Below are 21,834 nucleotides of genomic sequence, written 5' to 3' on the forward strand. Positions count from 1 at the left end.
TTTAAACCGGTCGTGTGGCATTCGGGGAGACAGAAAGCGTCCCCGGGCGGGAACTCAGACCCCCTCGTGTGTCACAGACGGTCAGGGGTGGACGCAGCCGCAGGCCGGGTCGGGTTGTTCGGCCCTTTTCCCGCCAGACTGAGGGCCTCAGAGGGCCAGTCGGCAGCTGGAGCCTCTGTCTCCTTGCTTGCTGTGGGGACCGTGTGTGCGAAGAGCCCAGGCAGAGTCCGTGCCCGCGCTGAGGCCTTCCTTCCTCTTTGTCGGTGACTTGCTTGTGTGGGGGGCACGGCCCGTGACTTCCGGTGTGAGCGCGTCCTTCCCGCGTCCCATCTCCCCGGCTACACCAACGCACTGGCTGAGCGACTGCGCCCGTGTGATGCGGCACGGGTTTTATTTGCGGGGTGCTCAGGGGGGAGGCCCACACCCCATCTGTGACTTGGGGCGCACTGTGTTGCACAGCTGGCCCATCCTGGGCTCTGGGCTCGCTGACTGGGGGTCTGAGGGGCTGCCTTCCCGGCCACCAGCAGAGCACGTGGCTTTGCGACGAGGTCCTGTGCGTTTCCTTCCCTCGGAGCCGGGGGGCACCACACCCCATGCCTGATTGGGGGAAGGCGCCGCCCACAGAGAGGCCTTCCCAGCGCCACCCGTCAGGCTGACGCCCATCTTTTCTGCTCTAGGGTTCTTCCCCGGGAGCTCCCAGGGCTGTGACGCCTTCCTGCGGCACAAGATGACCCTCATCTCGCCCATCATCCTCAAGAAGTACGGGATCCCGTTCAGCCGGGTACGTAGCTGCTGCTGGGGCTGCTGGGGCTGCGGCCCAGGGAACCACCAACGTCCCGGGAAACTGGCTTCTCACCCCTCAGGAAGGTTCTAGAGCCCTGGCAAGCCAGAGGAGAGTGGGTTGGCTGGGCTGGGCTGTGGTGGGGGGTGAGGATAGAAGACGGGGGAGTCGAGTGGGGCCTCGCCTTGCCTCCCAGCCCCTCGCAGACCCAGTCCCTTGTCTGGTGGGGCTGGCAGCTGCCAGCAGGGCCCCGCAGGGTCAGGGTGGCAGGGGAGGGGCGGCTCCTGCCAGCTTCCCAGGAAGCCCCCGGAGAACCGGGCAGGCCTCTCCGCGCCCCCAGACGCCCCGACTTGGCCCCGATCTCTGGCCCCACCCCGTGGCCCGCTGCAGCCATCCTTTGAGAGAAGGAATACCTGTTTGGAAATGATCTATCTGGCTCTCCCGCAGCACGAAGACTGTGAACTCATTCAATTTACTGCTCCAGGGGCCGCTCCGCTCGTCCGGGAAAGCCTGTGATGCTTGAGGCCTGAGGCTGGGGAATCTGGGTGGCTGGCGGGGACCCTGCGGGGGAGGGGTGGGGGAAGGGGGAGGCTGGGCCTTTGTCCGGGGCTCTGCCCGGGGGTGGGGCGCTTCCCCACAGACAGGCCTCGTGGACGGGATCGGACAGGATCGGCCAGGCCCGGCTCCCCGAGGGGGACGTGCCTGCAACCTTCCGGGCAGCCTCTGGGCTGGGCACCGAGGGCCAGCCGGAGAGGAAGAGGCTCCCGAGGGTCTGATTCCTGAAGGCCTCCCTACGAGAGCGTTTGTCAGGCGCGGGGGCAAGTTGCGCGATCGGGACCCTCGCGCTGCATTCTTGCCGCGAGCGTCAGCGAGTCGGAAATCGCTTCTGACATTTCAGTCAAACCGCCTGCAGCCGTGGTGCTCAGGTCGGGGATTCGCTGTCGCTGTCGGGCTCGTCCATCAGACAGCGGGACGTTCTGCCGTGAGAGACACAGGGCTTCCGTGCCTTCCGCTCCTCCCCTCCTGGTTCCAGCGCCCCGGCTGCCAGGAGAGCAGACACAGCCTTGCTGGCGGAAGTGAGAAGGGTGTGCTTTCCCGCGGTCTGTGGAGAACGTCCTCCCGGGCGCCGCTTCCTAGAGGGAGACGCCGGTCGGAGGGGTGGGCTGGCGGGGGCACCCTCCCGTCTCCCGCGTCGCTGCCCACGTGGGCACCGCACTTTGTGTACGGAAGGCGGGGCCGCTGGCCTCAGAGAGCCCGCTCCCCTCACCCCTGCCCGGCCGTCTGCGGGGCCTGCGGGGCGAAGGCCGCGGCCGGGCCAGCAGGGAGCGGCGTCGGGCTCCAGATGAAGGCCCCGTCTGGGTCCTCATCTGAATTCCTGGCAGCCCTGGGGGGGAGGGCCTCCCGCCCTCCGCTTATAAATCTTCGTAATGGTATTTACTTCTGGAAGAAAAAGCAGATCAATAGCAGAGCTTTTTAATAATTAAAAGTGTGTATTTCTGTAATCTGCCACGGACTTCCTCATTTATTCTGCGAGAGCTCGAGGAAGCAGCTGAATTCAGGCTTTCTCCATGACTGGCGTCTGGGGCTGGCATTCCCTTCACGGCTTGCATCCATCATCCCAAGTGCCTTCTAATTTATCGTCGGGATAACGTTGACGGCTGTGACATGGAGGACAGACACTGCGGGCTCGAGATGAAGCCACCAGGATGTAGAGTTGGGTGACAGGAACATAATTTCCTTGCCATCCTCGCGGAGCGCATCTGTTCTGGGCCTTGGTCCGTGGAGGGGTCGGCAGGGAGAGCGGGCTCTAAAGTCTGCCCGAGGCACCTGCCCGCACCGGGCTCCCAGAGCCCCGCCTCCCAGGGACCCTGCAGTGAGCGCCCCCCCCCCCACCATGGGGCTCCCAGCCTGTGCCAGGCCCCATGCCTCCTGCCGGAGGGAGGGAGGAGAGCAGGCGAGGACGCTTGGAGGAAGAGGGGGATGGTGCCGTCCAAGGTCAGCTCAAAAATGATAAGGAAATCAGTAATCACATTCTAAAAGAAAAAAAAAAATTCTACATTATGATTTTATTTGCAACCCGTTTCATGCGATCCTGTGACAGGAGCCAGCCCAGAGAATCCTTGCTGTGGACGGGGGTTGCTGGGGCCCTGGGGACCCTGGGTGTTCTCTCTCCGCCCCCGTCTCCCGCCGTGTGTGCGCTCCATCCCCCACACGCCTGTCACTTGGACAGGAATTTAAAAATATAACTTAATGCACACTGACTTCCCTTGATTGGTGCAATTCATTACTTGAAAAGAAAAATATCTTCGTGTTCTTAAGGACTGGCTTTTCTCCAGGCTGTGTCGGCTTTGATTGATTTTTGACGCTGTGGTTGGCTTCTGGAAGTCTCCCGCCCCCCATCTCCCGCCTGCCCCCACCCCCTCAGGGTTCGACTTCTTATGGGCTACTTAAACGAATCCAGCAAGTTTTACTATTCATCTCTCTGGAGGAATAAATAAAGATTAGCAAGCTTGAGCACTCCTCCAAAGCCACAGTAGAAAGATGAACAGCCGGGTAAGTGGGGGCAGAAGGAGACACTTTGCAGAAGGGGACAGACGCACCCGTCCACCTCGGGGAGAGGCGACCGAAGCCGGGAGATGCTGCGGCCCACCCGCAGGCGCGGCGAAAATCCACACTCCCACCACCAGCAGCAGGGACGCAGAACGGGCGGCCGCTGCAGAAAACCCGCCGGGCAGCTGCCTGGGAACCTCCACCTCCTGCCCCCCGGAGACCCCGCAGGAACACAAGCACACGTCTGTCCGTCCGTCCGTCCGTGTGCGCAGCCTGGAGCACAGCGCCCCCTGCAGCCGTACTCGCCAGAGCCCTGCACCAGAAACAGCCCAGCAAGGGGAGCCGATGAGCAGACAGCGACGCGGCCACACGACGGAATACCCTTGGGGACCGGGAGGGGTCCGAGGGCCCCGAAGACGCACCGAGGACAGAATCAGACACAGGAGCGCAGTCCGAGCGAGGCCGTTGAATGAAACCCTAGAAAGAGACGTACCCCCCGGTAACAGAGGCACATCTCCCAGGTTGGGGATCGCGGGCGGCAGGGGGCTGCCCGGTGTGGTCCGTTCCTGTGTGGGGCGCTGGTTACTCAGAACTCCAGACGACCTGTAACCACTCGGACTCTACATTGTCACTCCCTCGCCGCCAGCCTCGGTTTCCACATCCGTGGATTGGGCCACCAGCCCCGCCTGTTGTGTTCCGGGACAGTGAGAGAGAATAGTGCTCACGGAGTGGGGCCAGGGGTGCGGCTGCAGCCCCCACCTCTTTCCTCCAGGCCTGAGAGTGGAGGTTCCAGAAGCCTGTCTGGGCTCATTGTGGGCCCTCTCCCCCATCACTCACACCCAGCTCCTTGGTTTGGGGTCTGTTTGAGAGATCGGATCAGACCATTTGAATAGTCTAGAAACGTCAGCTCATGTGACAGAGTTCCGACCTCGACGTTGTGTCCTTACAGCTTATAACGTGTTATATAACATGTTTCTCACTGGGAAGGAGCCACCTCCCGGGATATGAGGGACGGACCCTGTCTTATGACGGCCAGAAGGCTCGGGTCATTTTCCAGGAATGTTTTTATGCATGCAGCTGGATGTTTTTTCCTCACAAGGGCTAGAAAGACCCTGTACTTTGAGCACGCCCTGTCCTGTGCCCGAAGGGTTCTGCGGCTGCGGCCAATGCTGTCTCCACATCCTCACCAGCCCCCGATGCTGTATCAGAACGTGGACGGCAGACGGGACACGGCCACCTACCTCCAGACCAGGAGACCCCTTCCCTCCCTGCAGCCGAGAGCGCCCAGAGGCATAGCATTGAATAGCCCCGTGTGTCTAGAGGGTGTCTTTTTTTTTTTTAAGACTCTTTATTTATTTTGAGAGAGAGTGCTAGTGGGGGAGGGGCAGAGAGAGAGGGAGGGAGGAAGAATCCCAGGCAGGCTCCACGCTGTCAGCACAGAGCCCAGCACGGGGCTCGATCCCGCGGACCTTGAGATCATGACCTGAGCTGAAACCGAGAGTCGGACACTCAACCGACTGAGCCCCCCAGGCGTCCGCCCCGCAAAAAACAGAGCGCCTGTCACCTTGGGGTACGCCACCCTGGGCTCCGGTGCGCGGCGGGCCACGGCAGAGCTCTCCTCCTGGCCACGGCCATGCCTGCTGTATAAACCGTGTGGGAGATCGGCTGGGGCCCGTGCAGTGGGGCTACCCTCCCCCGGGCAGACCTCCACTCGCTCCCGACGTCGGGGCTCCCTGGCGCTCGCTGGGAAGTCTTGATCCCACGTGCCCCTGCTGTACTTGGCGGTGGCTCCTGGTGGCCTTGGCCACCAGCCTGGCCTGGGCCAGCGTTGCTTCTGGTAGGTGAGCCGAGCAGCGAATGCCATTCCTGACTTGGCCTCGCCCCTCAGCTGCTGGCTCCCCACTCACCGGTCCCTTTCCCCCCTCAGATCACGCAGGAGGCCGGGGAGTTCATGATCACGTTCCCCTACGGCTACCACGCCGGGTTCAATCACGGGTTCAACTGCGCGGAATCTACGAACTTCGCCACCCTGCGGTGGATCGATTATGGCAAGGTGGCCACTCAGGTAAGTGCCCGCAGGCCCCGCGACAGGGCCCCCGTGGCGGTCGGCCCCCCTCAGCCTGCCCCCTCGGACCGGGGCCCCTGCAGCCTCTGTTTCTACTCGGCGGGGGCCTGGCCTCTCCATCCAGGTCTGTTTCCGGGATCCCCCGGGAACTCCTCCCCAGCACGTTCCTCGCCTGGAACGGACAGGGAGGCGGCAGGGGGCAGGTGGGCGGGTGTCTGCCTGGAGCCTGGGACCTGTGGCCGAGGGCTTTCCCTCCTGGCAGACTTTACTGTCTGGGCCCGAGGACTTCCTGGTGGTCTGGGCTGTGCATGGAGGTCACCGGGGGACAGGAACACTGCTCTGATTCTCCTCCCGGGAATTTCCTGCTCTGTTGTAAGAGGGACGGTTACTGGCCGACAGATTTGACATCTGAACTGAGTTCTTGTTCCCAAATGCCCTTGGCTCCACACGTACCCGTCTGTGTGGTTTTCATTGACAGCTCGAAGGGTGGCAGGTTCCTGGGAGCTGCTGGGCACAGGTGGGCTCGTGTCTACCTGCCTCCCTCCCTCCACTCGCTCCCTTGGCTCCCTCTGGAGCCTGAGACGGCCCTGGGGGCCTGGCGACAGGATGTACACGTCCCAGACCCCTAGTCCAGACCCCTAGTTAGTGAGGGGTTGGAGCCTAGGAGGCAGCAAGGAGGGGCTAGTGGTGGGCGCACGGCTGCTTGGACCAAGGGCCTTCTTCCCAGGACTGCCACTGAGGCCCGAGGCCCCTGTCCCGGCCTCAGCACAAGATGGCAGTCTTCCCGTCAGGCTGGGCTCAGGCTTTGGCCCAGGGTTTTGGCCCCTCAGGCCTCTGCCCACTGCAGACGGACCCGGTTACTCATGGCTCCCTAGTGCTGGGGGCACCCGGCACAGGAGAGCCCCCTCCGGCGAGGCCAATGCGGCGTGAAAATGGGGTGCCTCCCGCCAGGCTCCCAAGTGGGAGGCTGGGGGCTCCCCCGAGGAATTGCTTTTGGCTGCTTCCGAGTCAGGGCCCGGGACCAGGGCAGACGGTGCGTTTCCCACCAGATCCAGAAGTGGGGACCCGGTGGTGATGAGTGCGTGGCGGCTGGCTGCGTGTGGGTGTCGTGGCCGCGAGCTGAGAGTGTAACACGCACGCTGTCCGAGGTTCTGCGTAATAAGGGGCGTGAAATGTTGCCCAAGTACTTGGTAGTGCTGCTTATGTAGGCTGTGTTTTTAGGTAGATTGGGTGAAACGAAATGTTAAAGTGAACGTCACCTGTTCCTTTTTACCGTTTGACCGTGGAGACCAGACACACGAAGATCGCACAGGTGGCTGGCGTTCTGTTTCTGGCGGGCAGCTCGGGCCTCGACGAACTGGCTAACCTTTATTCTTCTCACCACCCGTGTCTCTGGCTCCGCTGTTAGAGTGCGGTTTAGAAAAGGACGCGGGCTTTGTTGGAAGGAGGCTGGAGAGGCGCTCTGGGGGTTTAAGTGTCAGGATTTTTAGCGGCGGGGGAGGGTGTCTCTGGCAGAGACACTGGCTTCGCTCAAAGAGGAGACGTGTAAAGGAGCCATCGAACATCCCGGGTGGGGGTGTGGTTCTGCGTGGACGACCGCAGGCCGCTGTGGGTGGTGAGAGGAAGCTCGGAGAAATCCAGGGGCCCGTGCGCAGAGCCCCTGCCGCGGCGTGAGCCGCGACTGAGTCGTAAGGTCTGGACGAGATCGCAGGCTTGTCCTGGAGGTGCTGTCAGGGCCGAAGCCGCAGTGGGGCCGGCAGGGACTGCCCGGATATTAAAAGCAATCTTGGGTTCAGCCGTGCGTTCACAAACAAGTGACATTTGGGAAGTGCCGTCTTAGATTGGGCCTCCACGCTTACATTGCCGGGCGGCGTAGCGTGAAATTACCGAACAAGTGGAGCGCGGTGCTCCGCGCAAGCCGGGGTTCGGGCGGGCGGCCGGGCCCCGTGCCGGGCTCCCTCGCGGGGCCACCCCAGCTGCCCGGTCCTGTGGCGGGAAGGCGGCGGGGTGGGGGGGTTCCGCCGGGAGCGGCCGTTGGCCGTGGCGCGGCAGGCCCTGCGGTCCGGGACGTCAGCTCCCGGCCAGGGGACGGGGGCGGCAGTTTCGGCCTCCTGCAAGCCTCGCGGCCCCGTAAAGAGTCCAGTCCAGGCAGGAGAGGTGGCTGGCCGTACGGATGACCGCCGAGGCACGTCCGAGGCAGGACCTGGGAGGGGCAGGGAGGTTGTTCGGGTCAGATGGTTCTCGGGGACCTGCTATGTCCTTGGCCGCACTTTAGGGAATGGAGCGTGGGGCTGGGGGAGGGTTCTAGCACGATTTTCCTCAGCCAGGGCTTCTCCCTGCCGGCCTGAGCTGCCCACCCCCATCTCGGCTTGGGCCAGTTCCTTCCAACACCTTCCTCAGACCCCAGGGAGAAGCGTTCCCATTTTCCAGATTTTAGAGACTTTTCACTCGGTTCTCAGGTTGTTCCTCTTCTCCCAGGCTCCCTCCAGCTCTCGGGCTTGGCTGGCCTCTGTCAGTGTCAGGAATTCATGTGCTTTCTCCTTCTAGAAGAGGGGTCTGCAAACCCGGGCCCACAGGCCAAATTTGGCAGGCTGTTTTTGCGTGGTCTGCAACCTGAGAACGGTTTTTACATTTTTCTAGAGAGTCGTGCAAAAAAAAAAAAAAAAAAAACAACAAACCCCAAAAAAGTCACAAGAAGAATATACAGCACACCAGTTCGATGAAACCCAGATTTCCGGTTTATAAATAAAGTTTTATTGGCACCCAGCCACGCCCATTCGTTGACACGCTGTCTCTGGCTGCTTCCGTCTGTGACGGCGGAGTTGGGCAGTTGTGACCGAGACCACCTGGCCTGCAGAACTGAAGGCCGTCGCCTCCCGGTCGTTGAAGAGGAGTGAGCTGTCCCTGGTCTCGAGGATCGATGGTGCGGGCGGGCCCTAGCCTTTCCTGCCAGCGCCGGCTCCTGCCGGTCAGGGCTGACCCGTTGCCTCCTGCGCCCTTTCCCAGCCCCCAGGGTCTCTGGCGTCAGAGGGGCTCCCCTCTCAAGCAGGCTGGCCTCCCCACCCTGAGCTCCACACCCAGCACCGCGGCGGCTGCCTCGAGAGCTTCTGGATGGGCCGGGGAGATGCCCTCCGGAAGAGCGTCACTGACCGGACCTCCTGTGGCAGAGCAGGAGGCCCAGGCCTCGGGTGCTGGTCGGCCCCCGCGGGCCAGACGGGCTCCCAGGTTCCTCCGGGCGGGAAAACCCCAGAGGAAGCCCAGGCTTTGCAGCCTCTTGCCAGAGAGCTCTAGGAGGGAGCTCCCCCGGGCCTCGCGGCCAAGGTCCAGCTTCGAGTCGACGTGGTGTTTCGGTGTCTGCCGTCCTCCGTGGTCTTCCTTCCTGAGCCGCTTGGCCGGCGCTAACGTTTCCCACCCATCGGCCTCCAGGAGGAGAGCCGCGAGGGCTGCCGGGACCCTCCCGGGCCCGCGCTGTGGGGGGGACGGGCAGGAAGACGCCGCCTGCCTCTGTGTCCCACCCTCCTGCCGGTTTGTGGATCGCGCGGCCCCGTCACCGAGGCCCCTCACTTCCCTGGCTTCCGGTCTCACGGGCGCAGGACGGGGCTCCTTCTGGGCCGGAGGGTAGAGGGGGCTGGCCCCCACCCACTGCACTGCCAGCAGCGAGCGGCCAGGGTTTTGTGTAATCAAGGAGAACGCAGCTGGGGGGGCCAGGGCGAGCGGAGACCGCTGAGTCCCTAAGGGTCAGGGCCGGGACTCCGAGGAGGGAGCAGCGATGACAGGGACAGGGCTGGGGGGACTTCCTGCCCGCTCCACCCGCCCCGGCGAGGCGGAAGGACGGGGCCGGGCACTTTGAGGGAAACATTCGTAACCCCGCTCTATGGATGGATGGGCGGGGTGGGGGCGGGGGTTGCCCGAACGCTGCTAGATGTTAGCTCGACGTGGTGGAGTTCGGGTCCCTCGAAAACGTACGCTCTCAACGTGTTCCTTCCTTCCTTCCTCTTTCTTTCTTTCTTTCTTTCTTTCTTTCTTTCTTTCTTTCTTTCTTTCCTTTTCTTCCTTTCTTCCTTTCTTCCTTTCTTCCTTTCCTTTCCTTTCCTTTCTTTTCTTTTCTTTTCTTTTTTCTTTTTACAACTCTTTTTTTTTTGGGAAAACAAGCCTAGCTTTCCAGGGGAGGGGGGGAGTGGTCTTGCCTTTCCTGGGTGCTTCCTCCGTAAATGCCCTGCAGCCGCTGGAGGGGAAAGGTTGGGCTGTTTGTCGTCATGTTCCCGGTGGTTCTCTTGGTTTGTTTCGTAAACGGGAATTAGACACCCAACTGGGTCGCTCGAGCCCCAGCTTCCTCTCTCCCCTGCCAGATCCGAAACAAGGGGAGCGGGGAGAGGTACGTGCCAGACTCAGCATCCTGAGCGCTGCTGTGCTGAGGGTCCCGGAGGGAGCTGCACCTACAGGGAGAGGGTGACAGGTGGGCGGGGGGCCCCCGGGACCCCAGGACACTACGGGGCCTGCACGCGGAGCGAGTGTGGGGCCTGTCCCCCACCCCACCCCCACCCCCACCCTTCCCGGGTCACACGCAGCCCTTGTCGCGTCTGTTTTGAGCCCTGCCCTTCCTCAGCCGGACCCCTCCTCGGAGGTAGCACTGTCTCCCCTTTCCTTCTGTCTCTCTTCTTTTCTGTTTCCATCTCCAGCTTTACCGATGGCACCACCCTGCCTCAAGGTGACTCTGAACCTCGCGACCTCGCGAGGACCAGAGAGGTGAAGTGACTTTGCCAAGGTCACGGCAGCAAGAGGGCCGGGCCCAGAACACCCGCTCCCTTCCCGTCTCCCTCCCCCCGCTTGGAGGCGTGCGCCTGTTGAGGGACCCCCTCCCCACCCGAGGGTGTCTCTACAGGCTGGTGGCCTCCTCCTGGCTGGGGTCCGGGGCTCGGCAGGGGCGGCAGAGTCGCCTCCCGAGGCCTGTGCTCCGTTTCTAAGGACGGAATTCCCTGGGCATGTGCTCAGATGGGCAGGCTTTGTAGTGGGATTGCTGTCGGGGGAGATCAGAGGGGTGCGCCAGCTTCACTCGGAGAAGATAAACGCGCCCGCACCAGCCCTTCTAGGCCTGAGCTCGAATTAGCCCCACGGGGCCGCACGCCACGTTGGATTAGCTGAGCGCAGCCCCGACTGCCCCCGCGGTGGGCGGCACTGGGTGAGGCCTGGCAAGGGGCTCTCTCCCCCTCTGAGGTGGTGCTGGCATCGCAGACCGCCCCACGAGGCAGGTGCACAAGTTGACTTCAGATGAAACAGAGCGAGAGAGATTTAGAACCCGTTTTGAACGGCCGGGAGCCTGGGTTTCCGCCAGCTGTCTGGGCCACCCGCCTGCCGAGAGCTCAGCTTCCCCGGGAACTGTCGGCTCCCCCCAGAAGCATCTAGCGGGGGAGCGGCTTCTGTGGAGTGTGGAAGAGGGGAGAGGGCCCCCCGGCCCCCCACATGCACTGCGTACAGGGGGAGGGGCCTCTTCTGAAGCCCCGGCCGGGGACGCCTTTGTCTGCGTTACCGTCAGCCGTGACCCACCTTGCGTGGATCGGGTGCCTTCTGTGTGGGGAGCATGCGGTCTGCCGCAGCGATTATCCAGGAGCCCGAGGGGAGGTGGCAGGAGGCAGGGCCGGGGTGAGGGCGGGGGCGTGAGGAAGAGGGCCGGATCGGGCAGCCGCGACCCGCCCGGGCTGGAGGTGGGGCCGGGCACCTGCCCTTCTGCGCCTCGCTGCCCCTGTGATTTATGGCCCCAGACAGGCAGGTGCGCGGGGCTCGCGGAAAAGTGCTGTGTGAGATACGTTTTTCCCTCGCTCTTTCCCCGGGGCTTCCTGTCACTCTCTCGTCTTCCCGGTGCAGAAGTTCTGGGTGTTAGAGTCGCGCGGTAGCTCGAGAACGCCCCCAGGCCTCTCGGTCGTCTCGTTTCGGATTCGACCGCATATGGCGTCCTCCGTGGCCTTTGTCAGTGTGGTGGGAGTGTTCTGGGGAAGCATGCCTGGCACTGAGCGCCCAGTCTGTTAGTATCACCGAGTTGGTTGTTGGCGTTAGCACGCTGGAATGGGAGACGGGAGGCCCCGGGCTGCAGACAGACAGGAAGACTCTCCGGGCCGTCCTGGTGGGCCAAGGTCACCCATGTGGGCCCCAGAGAGGACAGTGACAGGTGGGGTTTCCTTTATAGAGAAAGGGGAGGAGGTGTGCCACTGGAGCCCCGGCCTCGCCGGGGCCGCGTTGTGCTGGGTCCAAGGCCAGCGACCTTGCCGGCCCGGCTGGCCGTGGGGCGTGCGAGAAGCAGCCCCCGGTCGAGGACCGAGGGGAGCCCCGGGAGCCGTGCACCTAATTGTTTTGTTTATGAAGCGCTTCTGAGAGCTTCCAGTGGATTTCCTAATGAACTGGTTTGTTATGTCTCTCGCTGCAGCGCTGGTAATTACATCAGAAACAGGGGGCCGCGGCGTCTGTGAGCCATCGCGAGCAGATGTGGGCTCCGTGGCTGGGTTTCTGCCCCCGTCGGTGGGCGTTTAACGCTTTGTGGGCCCAAGTGCCTAGTAGCCCGAGTGCTCTGGAAGGAGCGTGCCTGGCCCTCGCCTGGCCGGGCAGAGGGCAGAGGGCGGAGGCGGCGTGCGGGTTCGGGCACCCGGCTCTGCAGGGACGGGGAGCCGTCGGCCGGAAGACGGCCCTCGCTGGCCCGGCCTCACCACCTGGGGTTTGCTGCTTCCGAGGGTGCCCGTCCTCGTGCGCGCCAGGGACCGCGCGGGCCGCTGGTCTGTCTGTGGCCGTTGGCTGCTGACCCGCCCGCCGGGCCCTGGCGAAGCTCCGCCCCAGTTCCTGACGTCAGGAGGCCCGGGAGCTGGTGCCGCTCCTGCTCCTGTGGCGGGAAAGTGCGAGGGTCCCCGTGCACACATGCTGTTTGGGTCGATGATTTCATCGAACCGTGTTTAATAATTTTCCCCTCTAGGCCGGCAGCGCGTCCTCTCTGTCCCGTTTGGCTCTTTCACACGAGTGGACTCTAATGTCTGTTCAATTTTTCAGAAGAGGTGGCCTCCGATTAAAGCTCAGTGCTATTTAAATTGGGGGAAACGCGGCAAACGGGACTCGGCGGGCCCCGAGGCAGCCTGGCCTCGTTACTGTCTCGCGCACTCCGGTCATTTCCAGGGCCGCCCGGGTGTCCTGGGGCAGCCCCGGCCCAGACCACCCACCGCTGGAGCCTCCAACAAGGGTGCCCGGCGTTCTTCTGATTGCTGGCGGCCCTGCCGTGACGTGTCCACCTTTTCTGTGGCCGCGGCCGTGCCACGGGGGGCCCAGCACAGATCAGAGCGTGAGGCGGGCCAGGGATGCTGGGAGCGAATGGGGCAGCTGGGGGGCCAGAGGAGCTGGGGTCATAATGCAGGCCCTCCCCTGAGGCTACCAGCCCTGTCGGCCTGGGGCGGGACGCTCGGGTCCGAATGGAGCTCGTGCAGCCCTGTGAGCCTTCGCCAAGTGCCCCCCCCCCCAGGCCCTCCCCCGCCCGACTTCCGCTCAGCGGGGAGGTCCTCAGAGGACCTGGGCGCCTGCTGGCCTCGTGCCCTGGCCGTGGCAGCCTCAGCCCCCATTTCCCCTCCTCTGCGAAACGGACATTCCCGTATTAGTGTGGTGGTGACTTTGGTCTCACGTGTTGTCGGGCGTCCATCCCGCAGGTGACCCTCTTTACTTCCGTGACCTCCCTGCTACCTGGGGACAAGCCAAAACGTTCTGTGGTGGGAGGGCCAGGAGGGGCGTGCTGAGCAGTTGGTTTAAATCAGAATCTGCATCGGGGCGCCTGGGTGGCTCCGTCCGTCGGGCGTCCAACTTCGGCTCAGGTCGTGATCTCGTGGTCCGTGGGTTCGAGCCCCGCGTCGGGCTCTGTGCTGACAGCTCGGAGCCTGGAGCCCGCTTTGGATTCTGTGTCTTCCTCTCTTTCTCTGCCCCTCCCCTGCTCGTTCTCTGTCTCTCTGTGTCTCAAAAATAAAGACACATTAAAAATCAGTCAGAATCCGCCTCTTAAAGAACGTGGACTTGCGCACACGTGGGGTAAGGAGAGCCGGACGAGAAGAGTGGGATCACATCCCGTCCTCCAGAAACACGGAGGTGGTTTCCGTTAGCAGAGTCAGCTGAGGGAAGTGAACTTCACGGTCACTCACGCTGTAATCCCATTAGTTTAGTACGCGGGGGATTCTTTCTTTTTTTAAGGGGCCGATTCTGGGGTTTTTTAGCGTTTACTTATTTTTGAGAGAGAGAGAGACAGAGACAGAGCAGGCGAGGGGTAGAGAATCCTAAGCAGACTCCAGGCTCCGGAGTCAGCCCAGAGCCTGACACGGGGCTCAAACTCAAGAGCCGTGACGTCACGACCTGAGCTAAAGTCGGACGCTTAACCGACGGAGCCCCCCAGACACCCCAGTATATGGGGATTCCTAAGTATGGAGAAGATTGGAAACAACCTGGACACGGCAGGTCCCCGGTCCGATTGCAGGCATTCAGGGCCCCGTGTCCGTCGGGAGCGGTCGAGCTCCGCGCACGAGTTTTGTGTGTTTGCTCCCGGTGGAGCCCTCGGAAGCAGCGTTGGGAGGTCGCGTCTGGAGCCCGGCCCACGGAGACCGGCAACGCGTGGCCCAGGCTTAGAGGTGGAGGGGGGTGCGGACCCCGGGGCTCCCGCAGGCCAGGAGCCACAGTGGCTTTGAGGTCACTGAGGACAGGCTGCGGGGCCGCCGGTGGAGTCGGCACAGGAGAGAGCTCTCCTTTTGCAAAAACGGCGTCCGAGGAAGGTCTCGCTTTTGGTGTTTTTATTGTTGCAGTTTCCAAAAGCACAGCGGTTTGCTTGCTTTCAGTCATTCTGCACGGGATCGGTGTGGCTGGGAAAGCGTGAGTCCTCGGATGGTGGGACTCAGATGCAGAGAAACAGTTGGGCGGCCGGCTCCTGCCAGATGAGCGGCGCGGGGAGGGGCGGGAGGAGTAGGCGGGGGTCTCGCTCCAGGAGCGGAAATGCGCCGACTGCCCTGCCAGCCCGGGCCGGGGGCCCTGCATGTGTCAGCTCATCTGACACCCCTGCGGCGCGCGGCCGGCCTCCCCCCAGAAGGGTTTGCTGTAATGACATTCTGCCCCCTCCCCGTCTCTGTGGCCCAGACGTGGCGCCAGCCTCCCGAGGAAGATGTAGGGGTGTACTTCTGGGCCTGCGGGCTGACGCTTTCTCTACAGTTGGCAAAATGCTTGCGGAGGAGACCCTGCACCCGGCCGCACACACTCCAGCGCGCTCCCTAGCCGGCTGTGTCCTTGGCGGTGGTGGGGAGCGGGGGGGGGGGGGGTTGGGGGGCCTGTGTGGCGCCCAGTCCCAGAGGAGCCACGGGTCGCTGGCCGCCTGCTGACTCAGACCTGAGCCCGCCCTCCCACGTGGCTGGGCAGCATTCTGTGCGCTCTGGCGAAGGCCGTCGGGAGGGCCACGTCATGAGATCCTCTAAGTCGTGTCGGGCGTTAACGTTCGTTCCCGTGAAAAGGTTGAGTTTACTCCGCTTTACGGCCCAGAGAGGGAGACCCGGCGTCAAGGTTGTAGAGCTCGGTTATCATCAGGGTCTCGTGTTGGTGGTGGTTCTGGGAGTCCCTGCCGCCACGTGCCCTGAGTGCCAGGGGCCTGTCCCCTGTCCTCCCCGGCCCACACAGCCCGAGCCGAGTGCTGCTGGGCCCCGAGGGCCACCCGCGCTGAGCCTGACGATATGCCAGTTTCTATTTTGTCACGCTCTGGGGAGAAGAAGCCTGTTTGTCCCCGCTTGTGGCCCCTGCTCTGATAAGTGGCGGCAGACCTCCTCCCTGTCCTGTTTTCTCATTTTCCTCGGACCCCGCAGCAGATCCTGGGAGACCTACGCGGGAACGTCAGGCTGTTTGATGTGTCAGGCTTCCAGCCTGGGGTGACAGCCTCCCTGCTCCCGGCTCGGTGCTCAGATTAGGCCCGGGGCCCCTAAACTCCACGGTCATGACTCTTGTCATTTGTCATCTGGAAGTGACAAGAGTGCTTCTTGTTGAGCCTCTGGCTGGTGCTCTCAAGATCCCCGGCCTTCTGTGACAGAAGTCATCCCCTGGGGGTGACAGAGGCCTGTGCTTATGGGACAGAAGGCTCCATGTTGGGGGGCACTGTGTCTGGGGACCAGCTGGGGCGCTGGCTGGGCTCCTGCTGCCCCCAGCCCTCCTGCCTTCTCTCTCTCCTCTCCCCCCACCCTCTCCCCTCCCCCACCGGTGCTCTCGGGGACCTTGGCGAGATGTCCGTGAGACTCAGTTCCCGGGTGGGCGCAGAGGCATCGCGGCCTGGCCCTCCCCCAGGGTGCTTATGTGGAGGGGCCGGACGAGGAGAGGGCACAGTAGGTGAGTGCTCCCAGCGACCAGGGAGGGTGGATGGGGCCCTGCTGTGCCCTCTGTGCACCTGCCTCCTCACGCGTTTTTATCCCCGCCCCATCGTAGCCAGAGCTGCTGAGGGCAGGTACCAGCGTGCGGCGGCACCTGACCACTTCGTCCCTGTAGCTCAGAGCACACAGTAGTCCGCACGCAGGAGACGGGGCTCTCTCTGAGCTGCGAGTCTGAGACCCTTTTGCTCTGGGTTCTTCTGATGGCTTGCGTTGCAGATTCGAACCTTGGTGCCTCTCTTTTTAAACATCCTAAAGCCTTAGGAAGTTAAAGGCCCGTAAAGCACAGGTCCACACCGGGTCAGCTGTTCTGAAGGGGGCAGGCGGCTTGCCGCCAGCCCTGGGGTGACGGGAGTCCCTTGGGGAAGCCACTCCCGCGACTTGGGCCTCGTGTGATGTCTCTGCTGGTAGGTGTGGCACCTTGGGACTGATTCGGGAACAAAACCCCACCCGCACGCCCACCACCCCAGAGGAGAGGAGAGAGACCCGCCCCGACGGCTCTCTGCCTCTCATTTTCTGCCGTTTGTCTGTACTAGGAGGGGACTCAGAGCCCCCGGACAGCACGGGGCGGGTCCTGCCAGGCCCTCCGAGGCCCTTTCGGGCTCTGGCGGGTATGTTTCCCTGGTGAATGGCCAGCTCGGGCGGCAGATATGGAGGGCAGGGGGCCCAGAGAAGACGGAGCCTGAGGCCAGGCCTGTGCGCACCAGGCTCCGGGCGCTTCCTGGCACCCGGCGAGAGCTGGATTCCGGAAGCAGATGGAAGGGGGTGTGCAGCCTGCTGTCCTCGGTATGAAGACCAGGACCGCAGTAAGTCCTCACGAGGACGTCCGTCTTGGTCAGCTCGAGCTGCTGTAATGAAGTACCGTGGGCGGGGCGGGGGGGAGGTTATAAACAGTGGGAACGGGTTCCCCACACTTGGGGAGACTGGACGTCTGAGACCAGGGACCAGCGGGGCTGGGCTCGGGTGAGAGCCGTCTGGCAGATTGTGGACGGCTGCCTTCTCGCCGGACCCTCGCGTGGAGGAGGTGGGGACAGGACGGGGCGGGGAGTAGGGGACTCCGTTTCACTGTAGTTACCTGCTGACGTCCCCGTCTCTGCTGGCAGTCGCGTTAGGGGTTGGGGCTTCAACACGGGAACTTGGGGCGGGGGCGGCGGGGACACAACTCCGTCCATAGCACGGAGTCTGTGGTGGCTCCCCCGCGGGTCCTTCGGCCTCAGGCTACCTATAAAGGTCGCCCTGCCCCCTACATCAAGGGACGGCACGCTTTCTGTAAAGGGCCCCACAAGGTCTGTGTGGGACGGCCCCACCCTGCCGTCGGAGCGCCTGCACAGCCGTGGCCGCGGCCGCGTGCCAGGAAAACTTTATTCACGCACAGGTGGGGGGCTGCGTTTGCCCACCCTCGACTTAAGGGACACACCTGCCCGATAAAGAGATTTAGGAAACTAAGCAGCTTGGTCGGCGGGTCGTTGGGCCCCACGGTTGAAAGGGCCCCGGTAGGTGTTTGACGAACGTCCTTGGCTTGTTCTGAAGATTTTTGGTCGTGATGGTGGCTTCAGTGTACTTGGGATTGCGCGTAGCGTAACTCTTGAGATGACGGATCTCTCCTGAGGATGGTTCTGCCACTTAAATGGTGTCCTGGCCCGACGGGTGGACCTACCTCGTTGCCCAGGACTGTTGACTAGCCTGCTTACAGTTCTGGAGTCGAGCCCGGCTCTGTCTGGATTTCTCACTTCCTTGGGTGAGATCCCTCGGGGGTAGGGGGCGGGGCTGGCGGCTGTTGTCCCCACCAGCCTGGCCTTGGTCGGGGCAGGCTGGGCAGGCCTGTCCTGGGAGGGGTTCTGGTTTTGCGAGGGGGGGGGGGGCACTGTCTCTCCTCTGCTGTCGTTTCGCAGCACGCGTTTTGCCTGCGTTGCGGGAGGGCCACCGCACGTACCGCGTGAATTAGCTACAACCCGGCTCTGGAAGGCAGGCTGTCGGGCCCCTCTCGATGTGAGGCGTCGTCAGGGAACCAGGTTCCGCCCGCGGGAATGGGCGGTGTCCACCCTGCCCCAGCCCACACTGTGCCTCTTGGCTGCCCGCGGGCCGATGGAGGGTATGAGGGCACAGGCCGAAGCCACGGGTGCCGGGCCCAGTGCGGGGCAGGGAGCCCAGGATCGGGGCGAGGCGCGGCTGCCTGTGCGTGGACGGGAGGCCGACCCCAAGGCAGGCAGGTCCAGGGTGGGGACCTGCAGGTCAGGCAGCTGTCTGGGAACAGACCGTTGGTGGAGGCTGGCAGCGGGGGGGACCCCGTGCCACAGTGAGCCTCTCCCCGCCTCCCCCACCCCAGTTCCCGCCTCTTGCCTTCGCTTCCTCCTCGGATCCCAGATGGCCCTGCCTGGCACTGATGCAATCCCCAGCCACCCTGCCTTGGCTGATTAGGGCAGGACAGGTGCCACTCAGCGTGCTAGTGACTGAGCCCCGCTCCGCGCAGAGCCCCTCCACGCCCGGTTCTGGGGGCTGCGGGCTGTGGGCCCTGACCGTGGTACGGGAGGCCCTGGGGCGGGGGGCTCGGACCCGGAGGGGGCCCCTCAGACCTCCTCCCCCGCATCGGCGCCCCATTTCTCATCGGAAACTAACGACACGGCCAGCCCGTGACAGCCGTGTGACAGCAAGCACGCTCTCTCTGTCGCCGGCGCCGACGGGGGGCCGCTAACTTGGGGAGCTGATGCGAGAGCAGCAGAGACCGTCTGCTTGAGTGACTCCAGCAGATCCTTGAAAACGCGTGTCCCAGAGGGTTTGGGGGAGGGATGGGGGCCGGAGGGGGAGAACGAAAACGAATAGGGCCGTTTGCTCCGGGCCTCCCGCCCCGGGCCCTGCTCAGAGGCTGCCCGAAGCTCCTGCCCCAGCCCCCTCCCGGGTCACCCCGGCAACGCCGAGCCTCTGCGCGTGCTCCCCGCTGGCCACAGCGAAACAGCGGTGTGTGATGGTCCCACGGGGGCCGTTGGGGGGCTGGCACGTTCAGCCCCAGGAAGTCGCTTGTGAGGAAGAGCTGAGGTCCCTTCGTTGGCCTCAGCAGCCTTGTCTCCCTGTGTGGTGGGCCGACGGGAGCCCGTGGGTCCGTGGCACCTGCCCCCGAGCCCGGCTGTTCCGCCGTGGAGGTGACGTGGCCGTGTCCTGAATCCCAGCGGCTGTCATCCCCTCCCTGGGTCCCGCTGCTTGCTCCCCGGATGCCCGTCTGCTCCGCTCTCCGCCCCCGCCGGTGACCAGCCCCACCGTGGCCAGAAGCGGGCCGGACTCCAGGCCGCCAGGCAGTGCTCCGTGGAGCACATCCGCGTGTCCCCCTCCGTGCTGCACACAGGTGCTTTTTCTAATTACTTAAGGAGAAGCGATTGCAAAGCCACTCGATACAAATCCCTTAAGCTGCTGTTGATGGTGACTCTGGGGAGGCTGCGGCCGGGCCAGGAATCTGAAACACGGGCACCATCTGTGCTCCCGCCACTGTGAAGCCAAATTATACCGCCAGCCCTTCTCTCCTGCACAATTTTTCATTAAATGAATTGCGTTTGCTGGGAATCGCTTGTCCACAAATGGTCCCTCCTGCTCAGCGTGGCGAGGTTATCGCTGTCCCCGAGTCCGAGCTCCCGGTTCCAGCCCCGGGAGGAGTGGGGGGTGGGGCCTGGGTCCGCAGGAGATTCCTCTGGAAGTTTCCCGAAGCCCCTCCTCCAGCCCCACGGCGCCCGCCTCAGATCGGGGGTCCTCCACATTCCCTGCTTCCGGGGCAGATCGAGGACCCTTGGAAGGGGAGGCAGTTAGCTCTCTTCCTTCTCACCGTCGTTTCCGTTGAGAAAGCGGCGGTGATGGCGACACGGTTGTAAAGGGAGGGCGAGATGTGTGTTTAAAATGGAAATAGGTTTTAAGCCACGGTTTCGGAAACGGGCTTCTCCTAAGCCCGTTCATTTGACAGGGAGGCAGAAAGGGGCAGGAGTTCAGAGTCCGAGCCACAGGGGCTGCGGTGGACGTGCAGGTGTCCCTGGGCACGTATGTCCCCGGAGGGTGGCTGCAAGTGCAGCACCCCAGGGTCACGTCCCCCCCCCCACTCCCCCCGAGGTGCCCTAGGCTGCCTGCTGCGGGGGCTGGTTCATCTTCCAGAGTCTAGACCAGCGGGCCGCACACCAGGGCCTGTGCCACACCCGGCCCTTCGCCTGTTTTCCTAAATCAAGTTTTATTGGTGTGAAGCCACCTCTGTTCACTTACGTGCTCATCTGTGATGCTCCTGAGCTCCAGCAGCAGAGTTGAGAGGTTGTGGCGGAGACGGGGCAGTCCACAAAGCTGAAGATGCTCACTGCCTGGCCCTCTGCCAGCTCTGCCCTAGGCCAGTGTCCCCTCCGTTTCTCTCCCTTGTGGCAGTAGGATGATTTTCCAGCCCCATCTCGGTCTCATCCCGCAGGTAAGTAGGAGACCAGGGCTGCCTGGGTTCCTCCTCTGCTGACTGAGGAGGGTCATTGGCTCACTGGGCAGAGCCCAGCTTCCAGAATCTTCGGCTGGCTTTTCTGGCCAATGACTCCCCGAGGTGTTAAGTGTCCCCGGGACACCTGCGTGCCTCCCGCGCGGTGCCCAGCCCCGGGGCTTATGCTGTGACCTGGAGGAGAGAGAGGCTCCAGGAACATTTGTGGCCCGTGGGAGTCGTTCAGGGCCCAAGAGGGACGGGTCTAGACAGCAGACGAGGGGGCAAAAGGGACGCCATTTCAGCCTGTCTTTGCCACACTCGTTTGCCCCAGCGCTCGAAGCTCCCAGACACAAAGGACCCTCCGGCCCAGGCAGCGTTCCTCCAGGCCGCCCGGCACACCGTGCCAGCCCCCTTCGTCAGCCGGTGCTCTGTGTCCGAGTTCTCGCCCCCCGGGGGCCGGCTGCTGAGCCTCCGGGTCCTGGCTTCCTCTCCCCGAACCCACGAGGCAGGGATCGGGACCGGCCTGTGTGCGTCCTTGGGCACCCTGTACCTGCTCGGAACCACTTGCGTTTCCTTTTTCGCTCTCGGCCTTTTGGGGCTGACAGCTCTTCCCTCTTCCTCCTTACCTTTGGAGTTGCTGCTGTCAGGAAGCATTTCCTGTGCATTTTTACCCACTTGGGGGCTCGTGTGTCCGACAGGAGGGAGATTTTGCTTAAAGCCGACACCTGGGCGGCCGGAAAGTGGACCCCCGTGGCCTCGGGCTCCTTAGCTGCGTCTCTACGCCTGCTGACCCCGAGGCCCCCACAAAGGGTCTGCTGTCCTGTCCCTGGACCATGTGCTGGGCGGTGGCTGTGACCCCACGGGGGCGGGCCAGGGGCTCGCACTGGAGGGCACGGCTTCCGCCCGGGACAGGAAGGTACCGTTTTGTGTCTGAAGGTAGCAGTTCCAGAGAGGAGAGGGCCCAGGCCGTTGTCACCCCGCCTTTGTTCAGCTCGCTGGCCACGGGCTCAGCGGGTCTCCCCTCCCCGCCCCCCAACAGTGCACGTGCCGGAAGGACATGGTCAAGATCTCCATGGACGTCTTCGTGCGCATCCTGCAGCCGGAGCGGTACGAGCTGTGGAAGCAAGGCAAGGACCTCACGGTGCTGGACCACACCCGGCCCACAGCCCTGAGCAGCCCCGAGCTGAGCACCTGGAGCGCCTCCCGGGCCTCACTCAAGGCCAAGCTCCTGCGCAGGTGAGTCACCCGGCGGCCCGAGCCGCTGCACCTGCCTGGCTCTGGTGATGACCGTAAGTGACTCCCACTCTCACTCTTTACCGGGCTGCTGGCCGCAGGCTGTCCCTGACCTCCCTCCTCCCCTCCTCCCTCCCTCCCTTCCTCCCTTCCCCTCCCCTCCCCCGTCCTCCCTCCCTCCTCCCTCCCTCCCTCCCTCCTCCTCGCCTCCTCCCCTCCTCCCTCCCTCCTCCCCTCCTCCCTCCCTCCTCCCCTCCTCCCCCCCTCCTCCCTCTCTCCTCCCCCCTCCTCCCTCCCTCCTCCCCCTCCTCCCTCCCTCCTCCCCTCCTCCCTCTCTTTTCCCCTCCTCCCCGCCTCCTCCCCTCCTCCCTCTCTCTTC

At 63.6% G+C, this 21,834-nt stretch overlaps 1 protein-coding gene across 1 annotated transcript in view; it reads left to right on the forward strand.

Moving 5' to 3' along the window:
• KDM4B (lysine demethylase 4B) overlaps positions 1-21,834 on the forward strand; it is a 130,603-nt gene that overhangs the window by 76,714 nt on the left and 32,055 nt on the right. Inside the window, 3 exon segments of the mRNA XM_030292681.1 lie at positions 678-781; positions 5,259-5,396; positions 21,262-21,458. Coding sequence (XP_030148541.1) covers positions 678-781; positions 5,259-5,396; positions 21,262-21,458 — 439 coding nt within the window.

The sequence above is a fragment of the Lynx canadensis genome, chromosome A2, assembly GCF_007474595.2.
Source record: "Lynx canadensis isolate LIC74 chromosome A2, mLynCan4.pri.v2, whole genome shotgun sequence".
Lineage (NCBI taxonomy): Eukaryota > Metazoa > Chordata > Mammalia > Carnivora > Felidae > Lynx > Lynx canadensis.